Source organism: Micromys minutus (genome assembly GCF_963924665.1).
Source record: "Micromys minutus genome assembly, chromosome: 17".
NCBI lineage: Eukaryota > Metazoa > Chordata > Mammalia > Rodentia > Muridae > Micromys > Micromys minutus.
In genome coordinates, this window is record NC_137952.1 from 37512114 (window position 1) to 37532723 (window position 20610).

The 20610-nt window shown below is 39.8% G+C and overlaps 1 protein-coding gene across 1 annotated transcript in view; it reads left to right on the forward strand.

Moving 5' to 3' along the window:
- The window catches only part of ATRN (attractin), a gene marked incomplete at its 5' end in the record, with an annotated part of 116494 nt that overhangs the window by 74720 nt on the left and 21164 nt on the right, over nt 1-20610 (forward strand). Inside the window, 5 exons of the mRNA XM_080930946.1 lie at nt 286-379; nt 1112-1164; nt 3805-3899; nt 7609-7687; nt 9280-9437. Coding sequence (XP_080787072.1) covers nt 286-379; nt 1112-1164; nt 3805-3899; nt 7609-7687; nt 9280-9437 — 479 coding nt within the window. The remainder of the gene's footprint in view (nt 1-285; nt 380-1111; nt 1165-3804; nt 3900-7608; nt 7688-9279; nt 9438-20610) is intronic.

Sequence of the window (20610 nt, forward strand, 5' to 3'; positions counted from 1 at the left end):
GCTGAGTCTCACGAAGATGGAAATAGCACTTGCTTTAGGAGGCAGAAGAAAATAGTTTTGTTTTTTTTTTCTTTTCTCCTACCTTGAATGGTAATTAATGTTGTCTTTATATTATTAGAAATTAATTATTAGCTGAAAAATAATGAATCATAATCAGTGATTTCTCTTGCTTTAGTCTGTCTTTGCTACAAACCCATTTCAGGCTAAATGATTCTGTCTTAATCACAGTCTATGGTAATAATCTGTCAAGCCAGTTGTGACCTGTGTTCTTTTCCTTCTTCCCAGCATGCAAGTGCAACGGGCATGCATCACTGTGCAACACCAACACTGGCAAGTGCTTCTGTACCACCAAGGGTGTCAAGGGGGATGAGTGCCAACTGTGAGTACCACATTCCCCACATTCTGTACCACCGTGGGGGCCAGGGCCTTGCAGCGGACAGAACCCTGAGGGCCACCTACTGGCCTGTGCTCTGGTGCCCTGGATTCCCAGGGTCTTTGAGTGCATTAGTTTGGAAGTTTACCCTTTTTGCTTCAGACAGGTTGTCTTGTTACTTTTCTACTGCTCTGATAAAACACTGTGACTAAGGCAACTTACAAAATAAAGCCTTTAATTGGGATTATGGCTTCAGAGCATTGGAGTCTATACTGAGTTCCAGACCAGTTAGAGCTACATAATTAGACTTTATCAATCAATCAGTCAATCAGTCAGTCAAATCAATGAAGAAAGAAAAAAAGAAAGAAAGAATAAGAATAGTTTACATAGGAAGAACAGGATAGAAATGAGACAAATTCTTGAAAAATATTTCAGCTGCACTTATAGAAGAATGCTAAATCCCCACAAAAGTAAAAATGTTTTCCTTATGAGTAATATCTAGCATTATTACGCTTGTACTTACATTGTGTCCTTGGTCAAGTATTTGTTTATTTGTTGTTTTTTATACTATTTCTGGTGTAAATTACTGAGCAGTTAGAAACATTCGTGCAAATGGGATAGTCTCTCTGACCCGAACAATGGTATAGTTTATGTAAAAGGATTTACTTGGGTTAAAAAATAAATATAGATTCTGTGCTTTAAATATCAATAGAAAATAATTTCTTTTTTTCCCTCTAGATGTGAGGTAGAAAATCGATACCAGGGAAACCCTCTCAAAGGAACATGTTACTGTAAGTTTTTATAATTCTTGCTTCTAGAGAGTAGTTGAGCAGAACCACATTGCTTTCTTTAACATGGTCTGAGAATGGTAAATGCTTGAGGGATGTAGCAGATATTTCCAGCCATGTCCCTGGGTTGGCAAACACTGTTGTAACTGTGGTCATGGTCTCTGCTAGTCCGTGCAGAGCAGTCAGCAGGGCTGTGCTTTCCTGGCTCTCCTTGTTCAGTTTTCTCCGAAGTGTCCGTGTGCCATTGCCTAGTGTAGCTATCATGTTGTATTTTCGGATCGCCATGAAAGAATTTCTAAGACAGAGGTGAGTCTCACCGTTCTTTGTGGAACAGGTTTGTGTTCACTACAGTTTACAAACAAATAAATAAAACACCAAATTAATACCTTGGTGTGAAAAGTGAATCTGGTAAGGTTGCCTGCTTTATGACAAATACATTTTCTTCTGTGAGACTCTACATAGTAGGTTCCAGACTATAGAATAAGAGAAAAAGGAATTAATGTTTTACATATACAGCATAATGGTATATATAAATTGTAGACAAAAATGGACGGTTCTTGACCTGAGAAGACAAGAAAAGTGCTTGTCTGTGCCTGGGTAGTTCTTACATTGTGACCTCTTACATCTGCTTCCCAAACAGCTTGGACCACCAGGCCATAAAATTCTTAGCTATGATTCTAAAGAAAAATTCTAACATCAAATCAAATGTTAATGTCTATTTTATTAAGGTTTCAAACTTAAATCTTTAAAAATTGGGTCTTCAAATACAGCTCAGTAGTGGAGTGCTTATGTTACAAGGTCCTGTGTTCAGTCCCCATCATCTAAAACAAAACATTAAAATATATATATATATATATATATCAAGGCAAGCTGGCTATATGAGCACATGCTCCTAACCTCAGCCTTGAATACTATTGCAGGAGGACCATTTGTTTAAGGCCTGTCTAGGCTACAGTTCTCAAATAATATTTACACTTTTTCCTTTTAAAATTTTTTTAAAATTATATATATGGGTGTTTTGCAACATGTATGTGTCTGTAATGTGTGCATGCCCGTTGCCTTTGAATGAATGCCAGAGAGGGTGTCAGATTTCCTCGGCTTAGAGTTATCAACAGTTGTGAGCTGCCATATTGGGTGCTGGTAATGAACTGAGTCCTCTGGAAGAGTAGCCAGGGCTCTTAACTGCTGAGCCACCTCTGCTGCTACCCCCCCCCCCGCCCCCACCCCCACTTGTTGTCAGGAGTGTTGTAAACATAAGTGAATATATTCCCAGAAGTACAACTGGATGTGGTAATTCTATGTGTAGTTTTGTTTTTGAGGATTGTTATTACTGTTTTTTTTAACATCTGACAGTTCATTATATTTCCAAAGCCATGCACAAGCATTTCTATTTTTTTACATTCTTATTGACACCAATTTTTAATCTTCATTATTTTGTGGGGTTTTGAATGGTAGACATTATAATGGACATGAAAAAGTAGCTCATTGTAGTTTTGGTATTTTTATTTCAGTAGTGTGTGGTATGATTATCTTTTTATATTCTTATTGGCCATTAGTTTGTTTTTCTTGGAAAAACACCTCTTCAGGGGTTTTACTATATAGCTTTGGCTAGCCTGGAACTTGTTGTATAGACCAGGCTTGCCTCTGTTTCCCACTGTCTTAAGAAGGGTTTCCATTGCTGTGAAGGGACAGTGTGACCAAAGCAACTCTTTCAAAGGACATTTAATTGGGGCTGGATTACAGTTTCAGAGGTTTAGTCCATTTAGTTTATAGTGGGAAGCATGGCAGTGTCCAGAAGACATAGTGCCGGAGTAGCTGAGAGTTGTAGATCTTGATTCAAAGACAGTCTACAGCAGGCAGTTGGGGGAGGCTCTCTTCCACACTGGGCAGAGCTTGAGCACTAGGAATGCTCAGAACCCACTCACACATTGATACAGTTCCTTCAGCAAGTCCACACCTACTCTAACAAGGCCACACCTCCTAATAGTGCCACTTCTCATGGGCCAAGCATGTTCAAATTACCACATCCACCTACTTCGGCCTCCTGAATGCTGGGATTAAAGACATGTCACCGCATCTTTGCCCATTTTTAAGCCAGATTGTTATTGTTGTTTTGTACAAAAATTTTTAAAGGTTGTTAAAGCTTATAGCACTAGGCATTCTTTGAAGCTGCACCACACTGATATGTGACTGTTTTCTTCCTTTCTAGATTAAAATAGTAAGGTATATTACAGTTTAAATCATCCCTTTTCCCAGGAAGTCCTGGTTTCTGTTACATCATTAGTTTATAGCTTTGTATCCTTAAGTAAAGAATACCATGTATCATTACTCAGTATTTATAGATGAGTTAAATTGGAGCCAAACCCCAATCAGGGTCTTGGTAAGGAAGGTTTTCTGAAAAATTCAAAGGATACTGCAGAGATTTGGTTTCTTATGAAAAACCCATGTAAACTGGCCATTAGTGGCACATACCTGTAATTCTTACACTTGGGAAGCTGAGGCAGGATAGCTGTTGAGTTTGTGAGAAAAACCAATTGTGCTTCCAGAGACCTGTTTTATTTTGTATCAGTGGTTATTTTCTTTGTGTGTGGTGTGTATCATGGGCCTGTACCATTTTCAAGTATGTCTTCTTTCTTTCCGTAGATACCCTTCTCATTGACTATCAGTTCACTTTTAGCCTGTCCCAGGAAGACGACCGCTATTACACAGCCATCAATTTTGTGGCTACTCCTGATGAAGTAAGCTATTCTTTTAAGCTGTCTTATTTTGTGTTAAATTTTGTATGTGTCTTTTTCTTGGTCATTCTGGGCAAACATACTACAGAGAGGCAAGCAGTATCAGGATGGGATTATACAGGGAATCAGTTTTTTAAGTATTTTTTTCATTTACTTGTTGATAGTTTTATATGATTCTATGCATTTGATAATATTCAGACTGTTACCTTCTCTTGTCTCCCTCACACCAGTCCCTCCTCTCCCCACCAAGGTTCTTCTCTCCCTCTCGTGTGTGTGGGGCGGGGGTAGGGAGAGAGAGGGAGTGAGTATGGCTGGGTGGGAGGTTCTTTACTGGAGCATTGGCACATTACCAGTGACTACACCACTGAAGAAAAAGACTCCCTCTTCTCAGGCCGTCTTTAATGCCAACAAAGAGTCTACATTTTATCTTTTATCTACTCAGAAGGCAAACATTACTGAAGTATTTTAAGTAGTAAGATAGTGTTTATGATGGTCTATTTAATATTAAATTAAGTAATTATAAAAAATTTTTAAAGATAGACAAGAAGACAAAATTTTTGAGTGAACAGACCTTTAAAGTTTAGTTTTATTTAATATGTATGAATATTTTACCTTCTGATACCTGTACATCATGTGTGTGCAGTGCCTGTGGAGGCCAGACATAGGTGTTGGATCCCTGGAACTAGAGTGACAGATCATTGTGAGCCATCATGTGGGTACTGGAACCAACCTAGGGTCCTCTGCAGGAGCAGGAAGTACTCTTAACTGCTAGACCATTTTTAGCCCCCAAATATGAACAGTTCTTTAAATAAATGTAAGTGATCTTAAATTAAATATGCTATGGAGAAAACCTATAGCTGTAGCTGTACCTTACTTTTTAAAAATTCTTTTGTTTTATATTTATGACTTTTTTTGCCTACATGTATGTTGTATCTGGTGCCTATAGAGGCAAGAAGAGGACATTGGGTCCCCAAGAACTGGAGTTACAGATGGTTGTGAGCAGTTACGTGGTTGCTGGGAATTGAACCCTGGTTCTCTGTTAGAGCATCAACTGCTTTTAACCATTAACCCATCTCTTTGGCACATAGGTGCATTGTTTGATTGGCTGCATGAGTTGTGTGTGAGGACGTGTGTGTATGTGCATACATATGTGTGTTCATGCTTCTGCCAGTAGAGGCCAGAGGTCAATATCATGTATCTCTGTCACTTTCTACCTTATGTCTTCCCATCTTCTCCTCAGCACCAGGACACATAGGTGTTTCAGGTCTAAACCTGGGTCATCACATTCCTGTCACTTCCTTAACATCTTGGCTGGATTCTTTTCTTAAGATTTTAGGAGGAGCTTATAGCAAAATACCACGAGTGAAATTTGCCTCTGCCTTAATCATAAGCAAATATCAAAGACTCAGTCTCCCAGGAAGTAATTGATAGTGTTCATTTTATTTTTTAAAATAAACAAGTAGCCAGTCGTGGTAGCTATATTTGTAGACCCATCACTTGCGAGATGGATGGCAGCTCAAGGCCAGCCTTAGCTACATAAGTAAGGGAAGACCACCCTGGGCTATATGGGATTCTGTCAAAATAAATAAACATTGTAGGATTTTTGTAATACTTATTACAAGGTAGCTGATTATTATGAGAATCTTTAGACATTTCTTCATTCCACTGATTTTGGTTTTTTGTTTGTTTTAAAGATTTATTTATTTTAGTTATAAGAGTACACTGTTGCTGTTTTCACACTCACCAGAAGAGGGCATCAGATCTCTGTATAGATGGTTGTGAGCCACCATGTGGTTGCTGGGAATTGAACTCAGGACCTCTAGAAGAGCAGTCAGTCCCCTTAATCACTGAACTATCTCTTCAGCTCTCCACTGGTTTTTGTGTGTGTTTTATGACAGGTTTCTTATTAGATTTATCCAAGTGTGTGTGTGTGTGTGTGTGTGTGTGTGTGTGTGTGTGTGTGTGTGTGTATGTATGTGTGACTTTTACAAAATGACAAAGATTTAGTCCTTCTTTTAGAAAGTACTTATAATATAAATAAGTAAGCACAGATCTACCCTTGCATAAAAGGGAGAAATAGGGTTTGTTTGTTTTTTTTAAAAAATGCAATTCCTACTTTGTGAAAAAAAACTTCTCATTTGGAAATTGCATTTTGAAAACAGGTATTGTAAATGTTTCCATTGTGATTTGTGGTGTAACTATTAAATAACACTTTTTTTAAGAAAAAAATCTTAATTTTCTAATCTATTTTAAATACCTTTTTAAAATGAACATTCCCAGCATGGCTTGATTCATTTGTAAAATATAAGATTACAGTATCTAAGGCTACAGAAATGACTCAGTAGTTAAAAGCAACAGCTGCTCTTACAGATAATCTAGGTTCCATTTCTAGTACCTCATGACAGTTCACAACCTTCCATATTTCTAGTTCCAGGGCATCTGATGCCCTTTTCTGACTTTCTTCAATATGAGGTATGCATGTGCCACACAGCACACATGTAAACAAAACCACCAGTACACATAAAATAATTTTTTTTCAAGAAACAGTATAGCATCTAATTAGCTTGCAAAAAATAATGATTTGGTCCTGTCCTAACTACATTTCTCTTGGCATGACAAAACACCATGACTAAGGCAACCTACAAGAGAAAGCATTTAATTTGGGCTCACACTTCAGTAGCTTACATTCTGTGAGCATCATAGCAGGGAGTGTGGCAGTAAGCAGACAGGAATGATGCTGGAGCAGTAGGGAGAGCTCACATCTGATCTTCAACTAGGAGACACAGAGAGAAGAGCTCACTGGGAAAGGCGTGGGCTTTTCAAACCTCAAAGCCCTCATCTAGTGACACACACCTCCTCCAACAAGGCCACACCTCCTAATCCTTCCCAAACAATTCTACCAATTGATGACCAATTATTCATATATATGAAAATTGTCTATGGAAGCCATAGTCATTCAGAACACCACTGGCCTCAAGAAAGATTTGTCAGAGAAATTTCAGTAAAAACTAAAAACAGCATTAGAATCTACCTGGCACCATCAGCAGTGATTTCTTCTGTTTAGCTCCACAGATTCCTTGGAGGTAAAACTCAGTTATTAAAACCAAGAGTCAAAATGTAATGGGCACCTTAAATTGCTGTCAAGAGAAAACAAGGTTTTCAAAGTCATGAAACCATACTCAGAATAATTTAAGTGTGAGAATTATTTTATATTATTTTAATTACATATTTAATTATTATTAACCATTTCTGGTGGAGGGCAAAAGGTGAGGGTCTTTTCATGGAACTGATATCTGATAATGCACCAGATTCAATCCAACTCTGGGATGCAAATAAAAATTTTTTTTAAGATTTATTTAATTTATGTATGTGAGTATACTGTAGCTCTCTTCAGACACACCAAGAAAGGTCATTACAGAAGGTTGTGAGCCACCATGTGGTTGCTGAAATTGAACTCCAGACCTTTGGAAGAGCAGTCAGTGCTCTTAACCGATGAGCCATCTCTCTAGCCTGCAAATGAAATTTTAACTTCAGTGTATTGCTTGTATTGAAGAAAATTGACAAGAAATGTCATGTCTTAACATAAGCATGCATTTCTCTTAAGATGTAGTCTGTAATTAATGTTTTTGAGAATAGTAAGGCCTGATTATTGTTGTATCTTAAAATCTTGAATGTATTAACGGTTTTCTAATCGTGTGCATTTCTTCATCAGCAAAACAGGGATTTGGACATGTTCATCAATGCCTCCAAAAACTTCAACCTCAACATCACCTGGGCCACCAGCTTCCCAGGTAAAGACACACCTAGAGAAAGGATGGATTGGGAAGTGTAGTGTAGGAACTGGGGAAGGAGGCTCTGAAGACTGCTGAATGAGGTCAGAGTCCTCCTCTGCCTCTTAGTAGCCATGGCACCTTGAGCAAGCATGTACAACTCCTCTCTAGACCTTAGGCTACTCAGAATGAGGAATCACAGTCTTGCCTCCAGCGTTGCTGGTTCAGGTTTGTTGGATGGTTGCTCCCTGCTTTGCCACCACCTTCTAGCACTATGAGTATCTCTATATCTGTGCTTCACAGGTGAAAAATTAAAGTGGGTCATAGTTTTAAGGAATGAAAACTCTTTAAATGAAAAGTGATTTTAATTTGTAGAGGTATCCATACTTTGGGATAACTCCTAAAAGCACAGATTTTCCATTCTTGTTTTCTTACAGTGACTCACAAAAATTCTTATGGCCCTAATGTAGCAGCTAATATAAATAACCACTCCATAACTTTATAACCTAGATAGAGCTAGGTTTAAATTTACCTGCACTGTGTTGAGCAAGTTACTGAAGCTTTTCCTTCCTTAAAATTGTCTTTTAAGTTTGTTTGTTTTATTTTATGTGTGTGTTTGCCTTTGCTTGTATGTGTGTAAGCGTATTGTGTATGTGCAGTGCTTGAGAAGGCCAGAAGAGAACATCAGCTCCCCATCCTCAACTGGAGTTACAGACAGTTGTGAGCTACTGCATCCGTGCTGTTAACTGAACCTAGGCCTTCTGAAAGAGCATCCAGTGCTCTTAGCTGCTGAGCCATTTCTCTCTAGCCCCCAAGTTACCTAAATGTTCTGATCCAGTTTACTTCTTTATAGAATGATACAGTGAAAATAACTTTACTATGTACAGGGATCCAAACATTTTATATTACAACTACATCTACAAATATGTTGGGCCTCATTCATAACAATGCCTGAATTATAGAGTGTTGCATGGAATAAATAAAGGAAGTGTTTATTATGGAGTTTGAAGTTTACCTTTATACATAAAGAAATGCTTTTTTTATTTGAATGTGTATACACTCGTGTTCTTAGCCAATAGAGTATATAAAATGTGGTCGGACCATTTAGAAATGCAGCTACACTGGACGTAGCTCTGAACGCAGTGGTAGCTGGTAGCAGAGAAGGCCTGAGAGGCTGCTTAACCACCTTCTTCTCCGTCGAGTCTTGAGGACCTTTCTGCTTAGGAAGGGATGGGCAAGTAAGTGTCCCTGTCCAGGGGCCTTAAGCATTGCCATATTCCACAGTATGAAGACGAAACTCAAAGGACTTGAGGTGTCAGCTGCAAAATGAATGCCAGTGTCTGTTGTATGTGATTGTTTTACCTACATGTATGTCTGTGCTTCACCTGTATACTGGGAACCTATGAGACAAATTGCTTAATAATATACTGGGACTTCAGTGTTTCTAATCTGTAGATGGCAATAGAAAGGGATGTGGGTTAGAGACTGAAGCTTATATGGCTGTATTCCCTGACTGTAAGTGCTCAGTAAACTTTACACTCAGACTAGTGAGGGAAGATTCTTTCTGACGGATGTGCCCTAAGTCTTTGTTTTCATTCTTTGCTTCCTTCTAGCCGGAACCCAGACTGGAGAAGAGGTGCCTGTTGTTTCAAAAACCAACATCAAGGAATACAAAGATAGCTTTTCTAATGAGAAATTTGATTTTCGAAACCATCCAAACATTACTTTCTTTGTTTATGTCAGTAATTTCACTTGGCCCATCAAAATTCAGGTAAGAACTGCTTCTTAATTTCATTCGGGTAAAGATGGTGACATCTTTAGTGGAGACTAAATTCACTCATTTGGAATCTGTGGTGACTGAAAGATACCGTGTTGCTTTGCCACAAGACTGAGTAGCAATGAGTGTTGCTCTTAGGTTGGAGAGATGCTCTCTAAGTGGAGTACTTGCCACATAAGCATGAGGCCTGAATTTGCATCTGCAGCACTCTCATAAAAAGCAGGACATGCAGTGTGTGCCTGCCACTCCAGCACTGGGAAGCAGGAGACAGAAAGATCCCCAAGGCTTGCTGGCCAGCCAGTCCATGCTGAATCTGTGAGCTCTAGATTCAGTTAGAGACTGTCTCAACAAAATAAAGAGTAACACCCAATGAACTCTGGCCTCTGTATGCATGTGTCCATGTGTATACCTTTACACATATACACATTCAGAGAAAATATTCTGAGTGTCATCACTTGTGAAGGAAGTTTCAGAGCACTTTTTAAAGCAAGTTGGAAGTTATTCAAGGTAGTATGCTTTTGTAATGCTAGAATGTGGAAGAAATGCAGAAGGATCACCCTGAGTTTGAGACCATAGGAAGACCCTACCTCCAAAGAAAGAAAAAGAAAAAAACAAAGAAAGAAAAAGATCAAATTGATTGGCATATAGTTATTTTTATTTTTTGAGTACTTGCTTTGTAAAAGACTTTAGAAACACACAGTTTTAATTATGGAATTGAGTATAAATAAAACAGGTACATGTATGTAACCAATAAATTACCAAAAAAAAAAAAAAGGTTACAATGTAGTCCATGGAAGAAGCAGTAGACAGTCTGAGGTACTGTGTGAACACATAAGCTTTGCTGTTGTACAGGCAAGGGTTGATTCTTGGCCCATGCATGATTCATGGAGCCTCTCCAGTTTGCAGATTCTCTGTGCATGTGATCTGAAAGGTAGTCACATGGATTAGTGTTGCCTGCTATGACCTCTAGTGCTGTCGGCCTGCTCTTCAATTAGACTTTTTATACTCATGTTCTTTCTCTGAGTCCTTGCCTCTAGACTTGTGGTCCTTACTTCATTTTGGGTGAATGTGCTGTCAAGGAAGTGTAGCTACTTCTGTGTTTTCACCCAGTCAATTCAGAAGCAAGGTAGTGCTGATCGACTAGCATGGGCTTGGAACCTGGGTCTGGAAGGTATGTCTTCATGGGACCCTGGCTGAAGATAGGACTTACGTTGTTTTCTCCACTGTGCCCTTTCCTGTCTGGATGTTCCCAGGCCTGTTTCTCTTCGCTGCTTCTCCCTCTGCTCAGGAAGTTCCTCTGCTAGCCTTTTTGGCAGAGGCTGTCCTCTATGTTCATCTATCAGCCCGCAGTGTAGCCCCACCCTTACCTGGAAACCACCCTGTCGTTCTGTCTATCAGCCCGCAGTGTAGCTCCACCCTTACCTGGAAACCATCCTGTCATTGTCTCGTTTTTCTCCGGTTCTTTCTCTATTTTCTGGCCAGTCATTTTGGGAATTAACTTTGGTTGTCTTCTTACTTCATCCCACAGAGATTCCTGGGTGACTTAATTCTATGGTGTGTACTAGTGTGTACTGGTGTGTTCTGGTGTGTACTGGTACTTCTCCAGCCTGGCTCCCATGGAAATGTCACACCAGTATTCTTGGTGCCATGACACTTGACATCTCTACCTGGATATTAATTAACTTCTTGTGCTCAGTGCGTAGTCATTCTTATTAGCTTAGCCCCAACATCCTGCATGTCCCCCCTTGGGCAATATGAGAACTGTTCTCCCTGTTACATGAGCCAGGCTCATTGTATTTCTGCTATAAATCAATGTGGGCATGATGCATTTCCTTAGTTCACACAGTGGATTAATTTGGCTAATATCTGTTTGATTTTACATCTAAGAGAATATCTAGGAATATTTCTTCCCTATTCTTGATAGGTTATGATATCAAGGCTAAGTTAAACTAATCTAAAAATGTGTGTGTGTGTGTGTGTGTGTGTGTGTGTGTGTGTGTGTAGGTGAGAGAGAACTTTCAGGGCTTAGTTCTCTCCTTCCATAATTAGGTGTCAGATCAAACTTGGTAGCAAGCGCCTTAACTAACTTGAACTAACCTTTAATAATTACCATCCTGGGATTGTAATTATGCTACCACATTCAGCTATTTTTCATCCATTGAAGAGATCAAAATTACATGAATATCTGTACTTGCTAAGTCATTTGTTCTCGTCTTTTATTTGAAGAAATCTTTTTAAAAATCTAGTGAATCAACATTTTAGAATATTTTCTATTTTTTTCTTCCGAGTCATTTTTTCTAGATAATAATTGATTTGCCTTAAATATATTGATATAAACTTGTCCACATTTTCTTTGTACCTAACTATTGTAGCATCTTTTCTTTACATAAGAACAGATTTTTGTAAGCCAAATAAATAGTTTTTGTCAACTAGTGTCAACAGCAACATCATCCCTAATAGTACAAAGGTGGAAATAATCAGCAAATGAGTAAATAAATACAGTATGTGTGGAGTGGGGGGGGGGGCGGTGAAATGTGGTGCAGTCTTTAAATGAAGGAACCAGCAGTAAGGCTGATACATCTTCTAATGTGGGCTGGAGGATGGCCGTGTACAAATGCTCGAACCCCAAGCTTGATGACCCAAGTCATCAGAGTTTCCAGAACCTGTAAAAAGGCAGATGTGAGTGAAATGGTGGCATTCTTAGCCCCAGCACCCTGCAGCAAGGTGAGCTGTAGAGTCAGGAGCACTGGCTAGAGGTTTTAGGGGCAGTCAGCCTCAGGGACTGACTGAGTGCCACCACAAAACATGTCTAGTCACAAAAGGACAGAGACAGCTCTGACCCCACATATGTGAAATACCTAGAATCCAAAGTCCATGGAGTGGGGACATGGATTTGAGATGCGCAGTGACTGGGGGAGCAGAGCATAAGGTTACTGCCTCTAGATTATTAGGAAGCTTCTGTTCAGGGTGATGGGAAAGGTTGAAGTAGATATTTGTGTTATACACAATTGTGAATATAGGTACTGTTACTAAATTTTACACTTTAAAAGTGATTTGAAAAGAGGCTAGAGAGGTGGCTCGGCAATGAAAAGCAGTTGTTCTTACAGAGAACCTGGTTTTGGTTCCCAGTGCCTACATGGTAGCTCAGAACCATCTGTAACTCCGGTTACAGAGAATCCAACACGTTCTTCTGTCCTTTTGTACATGGTGTATATACCTGAACCAGGCAAAACGCTAATACACATGAAATAAGTATTTTTAAATGTCTCAAGTGATTTAGGGGAACAAAGAGCAGTGACGGTCACTTGTAGTCTTAGTTCAGGGGGTTAGCACCTCTCTGGGAAACACAATAAGATGACCCAGAAACAAACAAGGAAGGTAAAATGGTAAGTTTTATCTCACATGTATTTTATCACAGCTTAACATAAGTTCACACACATAAGGATGTTATGGGATTTATATGAGAAGACAAAAACTATCTAACAGACCTAACAGTTTAAAAAGAAAAGAATGAAAGAAGTCTTTGTCCGGTGTCAGGGCTTCTGTCTCAGTGCAATCTCTGGTAGAGGCTACATGGTGAAAAGGCAGGAATGTAGCTTTAGAACGCAAAAATGAAACCATAGAAAGATGTCAGCTGATTTTTGACAAGTATGCAAAGGCAATTCAGTGAAGGAAATGTGGCCTTTCCAACAAATAGTTCTGACACTGATGGCCAACCATAGATGAATAAACTATCTTCTATCTAAACTTCACAGGGATACAAAATTCACCTTGATATGGATTCTAAATGTAGACACAATAAAAGCTGTAGAGATGCTTTGCTGTAGAGCATGGCTGCTCTTGCAAAGGACCTGGGTTCTATTCCCAGCACCACACAGCAGCTCACAATTATCTGTAACTCCAGTTCTGAAGAATCTTATGTCCTCCTATGGGCTCCAAGGGCACCAGACACACGTATGGAGCACAGATATACATACGCCCATACACATGAAAGGTGTTTACTAAAAAGAAATAAAACTATAAAATTATTAGAACAAAGTAGAAAATCTATTTTCTACTAAAGTATTTTTAGAATTGATAATAGAAGCATAATTTATGAAAAGAAAAATTAGCATATTAGACCATATCAGAACTACATTTTTTCTTTCTTGAGAGTATTTTTGAGTCTGAGTGTTTTTCCTGTATGAGGTGGATGGATCTCTTGAATTTAAAGCCATCCTGTTCCAGGTAAATGAGACTGCATAGTGAGTCTTTGTCTTTACAAACAGGATGAAAAGGCTAGCTACATACTGAAAAAAGATTATTTACAAGCCATATATCTAATATTTACTAGGCTGTAAGGGCTCTCAAAACTTAACAATTAAAAATATTAATAAGTAGTCCAATTGAAAAACAGTCAGATGAAACAGACATTTCACCAACGAGAATTTGCATGTACCAGGTAATCACATGAAAAGATGTTCCGAGTCAATAATTACTGGAAAGGAGGAGAAAGCTCAGTGCTCCAGGGTTGCTGCTGGCTGTGTAAGATGACTCAGCTACTCTGGAAATAGTGTGACATTGCCTTACAAAGATAAATCTGTACTGTTTATACCACACAATGCTTTCCCCACCATTTATCCGAGAGAAATAAAACCAAGGGGCACATAGATACCTGGTATACAATTGTTTATAGCATTTTATATCAGTATGTATCAGGTCTATTGTAATAGCCAAAATATAGAGAAAACCTAAATATTCCTTAACAGTTGAATGGGTAAATAAACTGTGGTGCCTGTGCTCTGAGACCTGAACTACAGAACACTGAGGCTGCTGTGTCAACACTGGCTTCAGGATATCAGCCGAAAAGGGTCCCAAGTTTAAGGCAGTTGGGGCTGTGTAGTGTGTAAGTCTTGGGTTCAGCCTAAGCTGCGGAGGAGCCTATCTCAAAACACTGAAAAAAATAAATCAAACACAGGGAGGGGGAATCAGAGGGAAAGGGAGAAACTATGGGTCACACAGCTTGTAAAGTTTGTGGCAGATTCTTAAGACATTTGCATACTTCATGTTTCTATTTATATAAAACATTTGAAAATGTTATAGCATTGTATATGACATTATATGTACATACCTAAAATGAATACATACAAAAGCTTCAAGTTTCTCTTCCAGTTTCAGTCTGACTTCTAAATCCTCCCTGTTTTACAAGTGTTTATGCTCACCATGCAGAAGAAGGAAAATAAATAGGATATATGCCTATCAGGAATGGGAGCTGTATGGGGTGATAGGAATTCAGACCACAGGGCTTTAGATTATTTCCAAGATCCCAGGGAAGTTGCCCCCAGGCTCCAGTCAGCACAGTTATCCTCCCTACCCTTTTCAGTTGGGTATCACATACATTTGTCAGAGTTTCTGAAGCTTTGATGTACTTTGAATTATGGGTATGTGTGTGGTGCACATGTCGTGGTGCTTGGGAAGGTCATCACAAGCAGTTGTGAGCCACAGGATGTATGTCCTGGGGGAATGTGCCTGTCCTCTGCGAGAGCCCGTGTTCTTAATGGCTGGGCCATCTCTCCACCCCATCAGATTACTATGTGAGGTACTTAGTTTGTAACTGGTGACTTAAGCTCACTTACTGATTTAAGTTTAGACTGCTTTCATGCTAATCTCATCAGGGCACAATGCAGATGAGCACCAAGCTTTGTTGCTCAGAGCTGGGAAACAGTAGTTTCCAGATTGTTAGTGAGAATTAGTTACTTCTGGGCTGCCTTCTTCCCAAGTTGGAGAAAGGCCTCCTTGCACGTGGCTTTGTGTAGAGCCATGGTACTTATAGTCTTTTCCTTCAGGTGCCCTGTTGTTCCACCCTCTCTGAAAGCCACTGGCATGGTTTAGAGCTGGACTTCTAGGGAGAGCTCTTGCCATACTTACTTTAAAAAGTAATGTTACATTGAAAATTCAAAGAGGTGTTAATTTTCCCATGACCTTTTTGGTGTTTCTTATCCGGGCTGGACTAGTGTGGTAAGGTTCACTCATGAAAGCTGCATTCAGGGTACTTGGGAAACAGATGTCGTGCTCAGCACTGAGTTAGCCAAGCTTCCCTTGGAAGGGACGGGTAAGTTCTCTTGAGTGTGTGCCTTTCTCCCTGCTATAAATAACTGCTGTATTTATAGTGCATTCAAGGTATATACCAGGAAACAGGGCATTCTGTTTCTGTGGCTAGGAGGCTTATCAACATGCCCATTCTCTACCCTTGTAACACTGGTTATGTTCTTTTTGAGGCTGAGCTGGCATTTTGGGGTGAATGCATCATGTTCTCAACAAGGAGAGCTTTTCACTGTTTTCCTGTGAGCTTTTCTATGGCTACTAAACACACTAAACATACCTACACTTAGCAGCTGTACTAACAGTAAAGACAGACATTTTGGATTCAGTAAGTAGGAAAATATCTAAATGATGATTTCTATGCAAGCAATGCCTTTTTACCTTGGAATATCATTTTTAAAACCATAGTAACTGAGGGATTTCTTTTCCCAGAAATTCTTATCAACAATAGTGCTTTTAAAGTAGTCATTCTAAACCCCATTTCCTCTAGTGATTCATCTTGGGGTTTTTTTTTTGTTTGTTTGTTTGTTTGGTTGGTTGGTTGGTTTTGTTTTGGTTTTGTTTTTTCTTGTAATTAAGAGCAGATCAAACTCAGTAGTAGCTGCTGAGAGAATTTAAAAGTAACTATAAGAATCTTTGTAGATGCAATTTAAAACGAAAAAGTAAACACCATCCTGAAGAGGCCTGTGTGTAGAAGGGTGACTGGCATTTTGAGTCCCACCTATTTTCTGGTCAGTTGTGGGTGAGCTCTTTCTCAGTTCTGGCTTTCTAAAGGCTGTCTTCATTGTCTCCCTCAGAGCAGGGACTCAAGTGGCTTCTGCCATGCCCACAGCTGGTGAGGCAGGGTCCTGCTGGTTGTTATCCTAACATGGAACTAATATTAAAGCCCCTCTATGCTGGGTGTTCCGTGTAAGGGACCAGTGTTCACAGGGAAGGCAGTACAGATCTGCCTTGAAAAGAGTATTTATGTGGATTTTTAAGTAGTGTTTATAGGTGCTGAAAGAATTGTATCCAAGAGAGGATATGTAAAAATTATTTATTCAGATATGCTGTACTTTAAGGTAACATACATTAAAGTACATTTAAAGTAAAAGGTTCATTGGTGTTTATTACACTTGTAGAGTTCTGTAACTATCCCCACAATAAATTTTAGAATTTTTCATTCCCAAATGAAGCCCATTAGTAATCATTCCCTGTATCTGTCCCTTGTCAAATTCAAATGTCTTATATACATGTCATTCATGATTGGCTTCAGTAATTTCTCAGGTAGAAAACTATTCCAAGGTGTTAGGCCACCTTGTGCTTTCTGGGTCGTCTGCTGGTAGGCATTTGGCTTGTTTTTAGTTCTTAGCTGTAATGAATAATCAGATATATGCACAATTATTTATTTAGCCATTTATTTACAGTGCTGGTATTTAACCCAGCTCTTGTTAGACATATACCCTCTCATAAGTTACACCCTAACCCCAAGATACACTTTTCTGTTTGTTGTATAACAGTAATGCACATACATACCACATGGTTTTAATTACCCCTACCTCAGACATTTTAAGAACTATAATACACCAAAAACAAGATTGTAGTGCCTTCTATGATAGTTTATGCCTATAATTTCAGAACTTGAGAAACTGAAACAGAAGGTTTGCCAGAAATTTAATGTGGGCCTTGGCTGCATGAGTTCAAGGCCTACCTGGGCTACAGAATAAAACCCTGGCTCAAAAATACATGGAGCTTGGGAGATGGCTCAGTGGTTAAAAGTGTATACTCTTCTTCCAGAAGACCAGAATTCAATTTCTAACTGAGCCTAGGGGACTCCAACACCTTCAGCTTCCTTGGGCACCTATACACACATGCATGTACTCACACACCCGTACACATGATAAATATTTAAATAAAAATACATAAGTAAATAATCTGGGTGTGGTGGTACACCTAGTAACCTAGCACTTGAGAAATAGAGACTGGAAGATCAGGAATTCAGGATCTAGCCTCGTTTACATGAGACTTTATTGTAGTTACTTTTTTCTTGATGTGAAGAAACAGCATGGCCAAGAAATCTTGTATAAGAAAGCATTAACTGGAGTCTTGTTTCAGATGGTTAGCCCATGACCATCATGACAGAGAATGTGACAGCCAACAGGCAGGCAGGCATGGAGTTGGAGCTTACGTTTTACCCACAAGCAGCAGGCAGAGAGGGGAGGGTGGGGGGAGGGAGATTGAGCCTGAAGAAGGCTTTTGAAACCTTAAAATCCACCCCTCCATGACATATTTCTTCCAACAAAGCCACATCTCCTAGTCGTGTCCCAACAGATCTGTCAGCTGAGAAACAGATATTCCAATATATGAGCCTATGGGGGTAATTGTCATCCAATCTACCTCAGACCCTGCCTCAGAATACCCCCCACACATACACACATGCCTTTTTTGTTCTTTTTGCTGTCCCGCCCACTACTGCCAAATCCTTCTCAGTAAGCCATTTCCTTCTTTTCTATCTTCTACGGCCACTGCCTTTACCTAGCCATTTGCATGGGGTGAGGATTGTTTGTTTTATATTTATTTGGTGTGGAGGATTGTGTACCTGTAGAGATCCAGGGACAACTTATGGAAGTTGTTTCTCTCCACCATGTGGAATTTGGGGATTGAACAAGGTCGTCAGGTTTGGTGGCAAGTGCCATTGCTCTCTGAGCCACCTCACCAGACTTAAGTGGAGGTCATTAAGTTGAACAAAGGCAGCTTACTAGTAGTCATGCCACTGAAGAATGTGTTTTCCTCTTCCCTAGCCCTAAGTGCCTCATGAACCCCTCCCCTATACCATTATCAGGTAACCACTAGTGCTGTGAATCCACTCATGCAGCAGCCATACCACGTCCAGGAGACAGCATTTCATAGTATTTCCCATTCTCAGGTTTTTATGTTCTTTCTGCTCATCTTCTGCAATGACCCTTTACCCTCGGAATGGGTTTAGGATGGACACTCACTCAACAGTCATTGTTCTAAGTACTCTGGCTAGTTATGAATCTGCATTAAGTGTCACTCCTACAATGAGAAATATCTCTGGGCAAGGGAGGAGTGTGGAGTGATGTATGTATGTATAGGTGGTATGTATGCACACGGTTGTAGCTATGTGCACCTGTATATGCAGAAATGCTAGAGGATGCTTGCTCAGAGTTCTGCTCTATCATTCTGCTTTAGTCCCTTGAGATGATGGGGCATCTCATAGAGCCTGGACTAGCCTAGCTCCACTGCGAGTCAAACCAAATGATACGAGTTATCTCTTCATCCCACAGGATTTATAGTTTTCAAACACAAGTGCTGGGAATGAGAATCATCCCCTCAACTTTGTAGTCTGTTTCTTGAGAGTGTCCTCTAGTTCACTGAGTATTTGAATCAAGGCATGTGGCAGCAAAGAGTTCTTCTCATCTCATCGCCATTGCCTGTCATTTAATCTGGATCCTGTCTTCCTGTTCAGTCCACACCACCTGGGAACAGCACCTGGCCGGGTGAATAAGTCTGTCTGCAGCAGCCTCATCCATCTGGTTTCTGCAGCCAGTGGCCTACTTACCCACTAGCACTTCTGGTTCTGAACAGCAACTACAAGTAGACAGTAGGACTCTTCTGGTTGCTTTGTGTTGGAGATGTGTCACACATTCCTCAAAACTATGACAGATGAAGGAATACCCATATCCCCTAAATAACTTATACCAGAACTGAGTCCTGAGGAAACGGATCGGGTAGTGGAAACCATTTTTAGAGATGAGTTCAGCAGACTTGATAGCACTTGTGATCAGGAAGCTAAGAACTGGATTGGGATATAGCTTAGTTAAAAGTGTACTTGTCTAACAAACAGGAAGCCCTGGGTACCGTCCCAATCACAGCCTAAACTGAGAGTTTACCTCCCAGCTCTAGGAAGGTACAGGTAGGGGAATCAGAGGCTGTATAGGGAGGTTGAGAATAGCCTACACTAGGAGGCATATCTAAAAATTAAGAGGAAAAAGCCTGGTGGCAGGTAGAGCCACCATGAAGAGACCAGAGCTTAAGGATTCAGCCAAAGAATATAAACTGCCTTCTGATGACAACTGAGATTTGTTGAATTATTTTAAGTCAGGAAGTGACCACAGATCATTGTTGCAGAAAGACCTTTGTGGCAACAGTAATGATTAGAAGTAGCCCCTCCTACATCAGGTACTGCAGACTAGATTGGATTTGGAAGCATCCTCTTTCTTAATGGCCCTCAGATACCTTTCATAGCCACACACTTAGTGATTTTTTTATTATATAAATATTTCCTTATAGGCAGTGAATATTTTATATTTCAGTAGTTTCAAGATAAACTCTATGTCATCGCTTAGAATTTAGTAGTTATGGGTATTCTGTAAATGAATATAGGATGAATACAAAAGCTTTAGGGTAACAGAATTTTGTTCTTATTTCCCCAACATTTTTAACTATCTTTTTGGCAACAAGATCTCATGGTAGCACAGGCTAACCCATAATCGACCATGAAGCCAAGACCTCTACCCTGAAAGTGCTGGAATTACCAAAATGCACCACTACACCCAGCTAGTAGCATGTAAAGGTAAAGGTGCTGATGGCTTTTTTCCTCTGTGTTAAAACAGTTGCTGAAAACTAAAAGCTCTTTATCCCTATCCACACAGTGTTAGAGAATTTAGTTAGTCTAAATGGGAATTTTGTACCAATTGAAGTGGTTGATGGAAGGCCTGGTGGCTCCTACCTATAATTCTAACACTCAAGAGATAGAGTCAGGAGGATAGCCAAGTTGAAGGCCTTCTTGGGTCTACAGAGTAGAAGAGAGAAGAATGAGGATGCAGGCACCTGATTAATAGACAACACTTTCTGGTACCAGCTTATGCCTTGGTTACTTTTCTATTGCCAAGACAGAACATCATGACCAAGGCAACTTGTAGAAGAAAGCATTTGTTAGGGCTCACAGTTTCAAAGGTCTCAGCTCATAATTATCATGGCAAGAAGCCAGGCAGGCAGGTTTGTTGCTGTGGAATAGCTGAGAGCTCACATCTTTATCCACAAGTAGGAGGCAGAGAGAAAGCTAACTAGAACCTCACAGCCC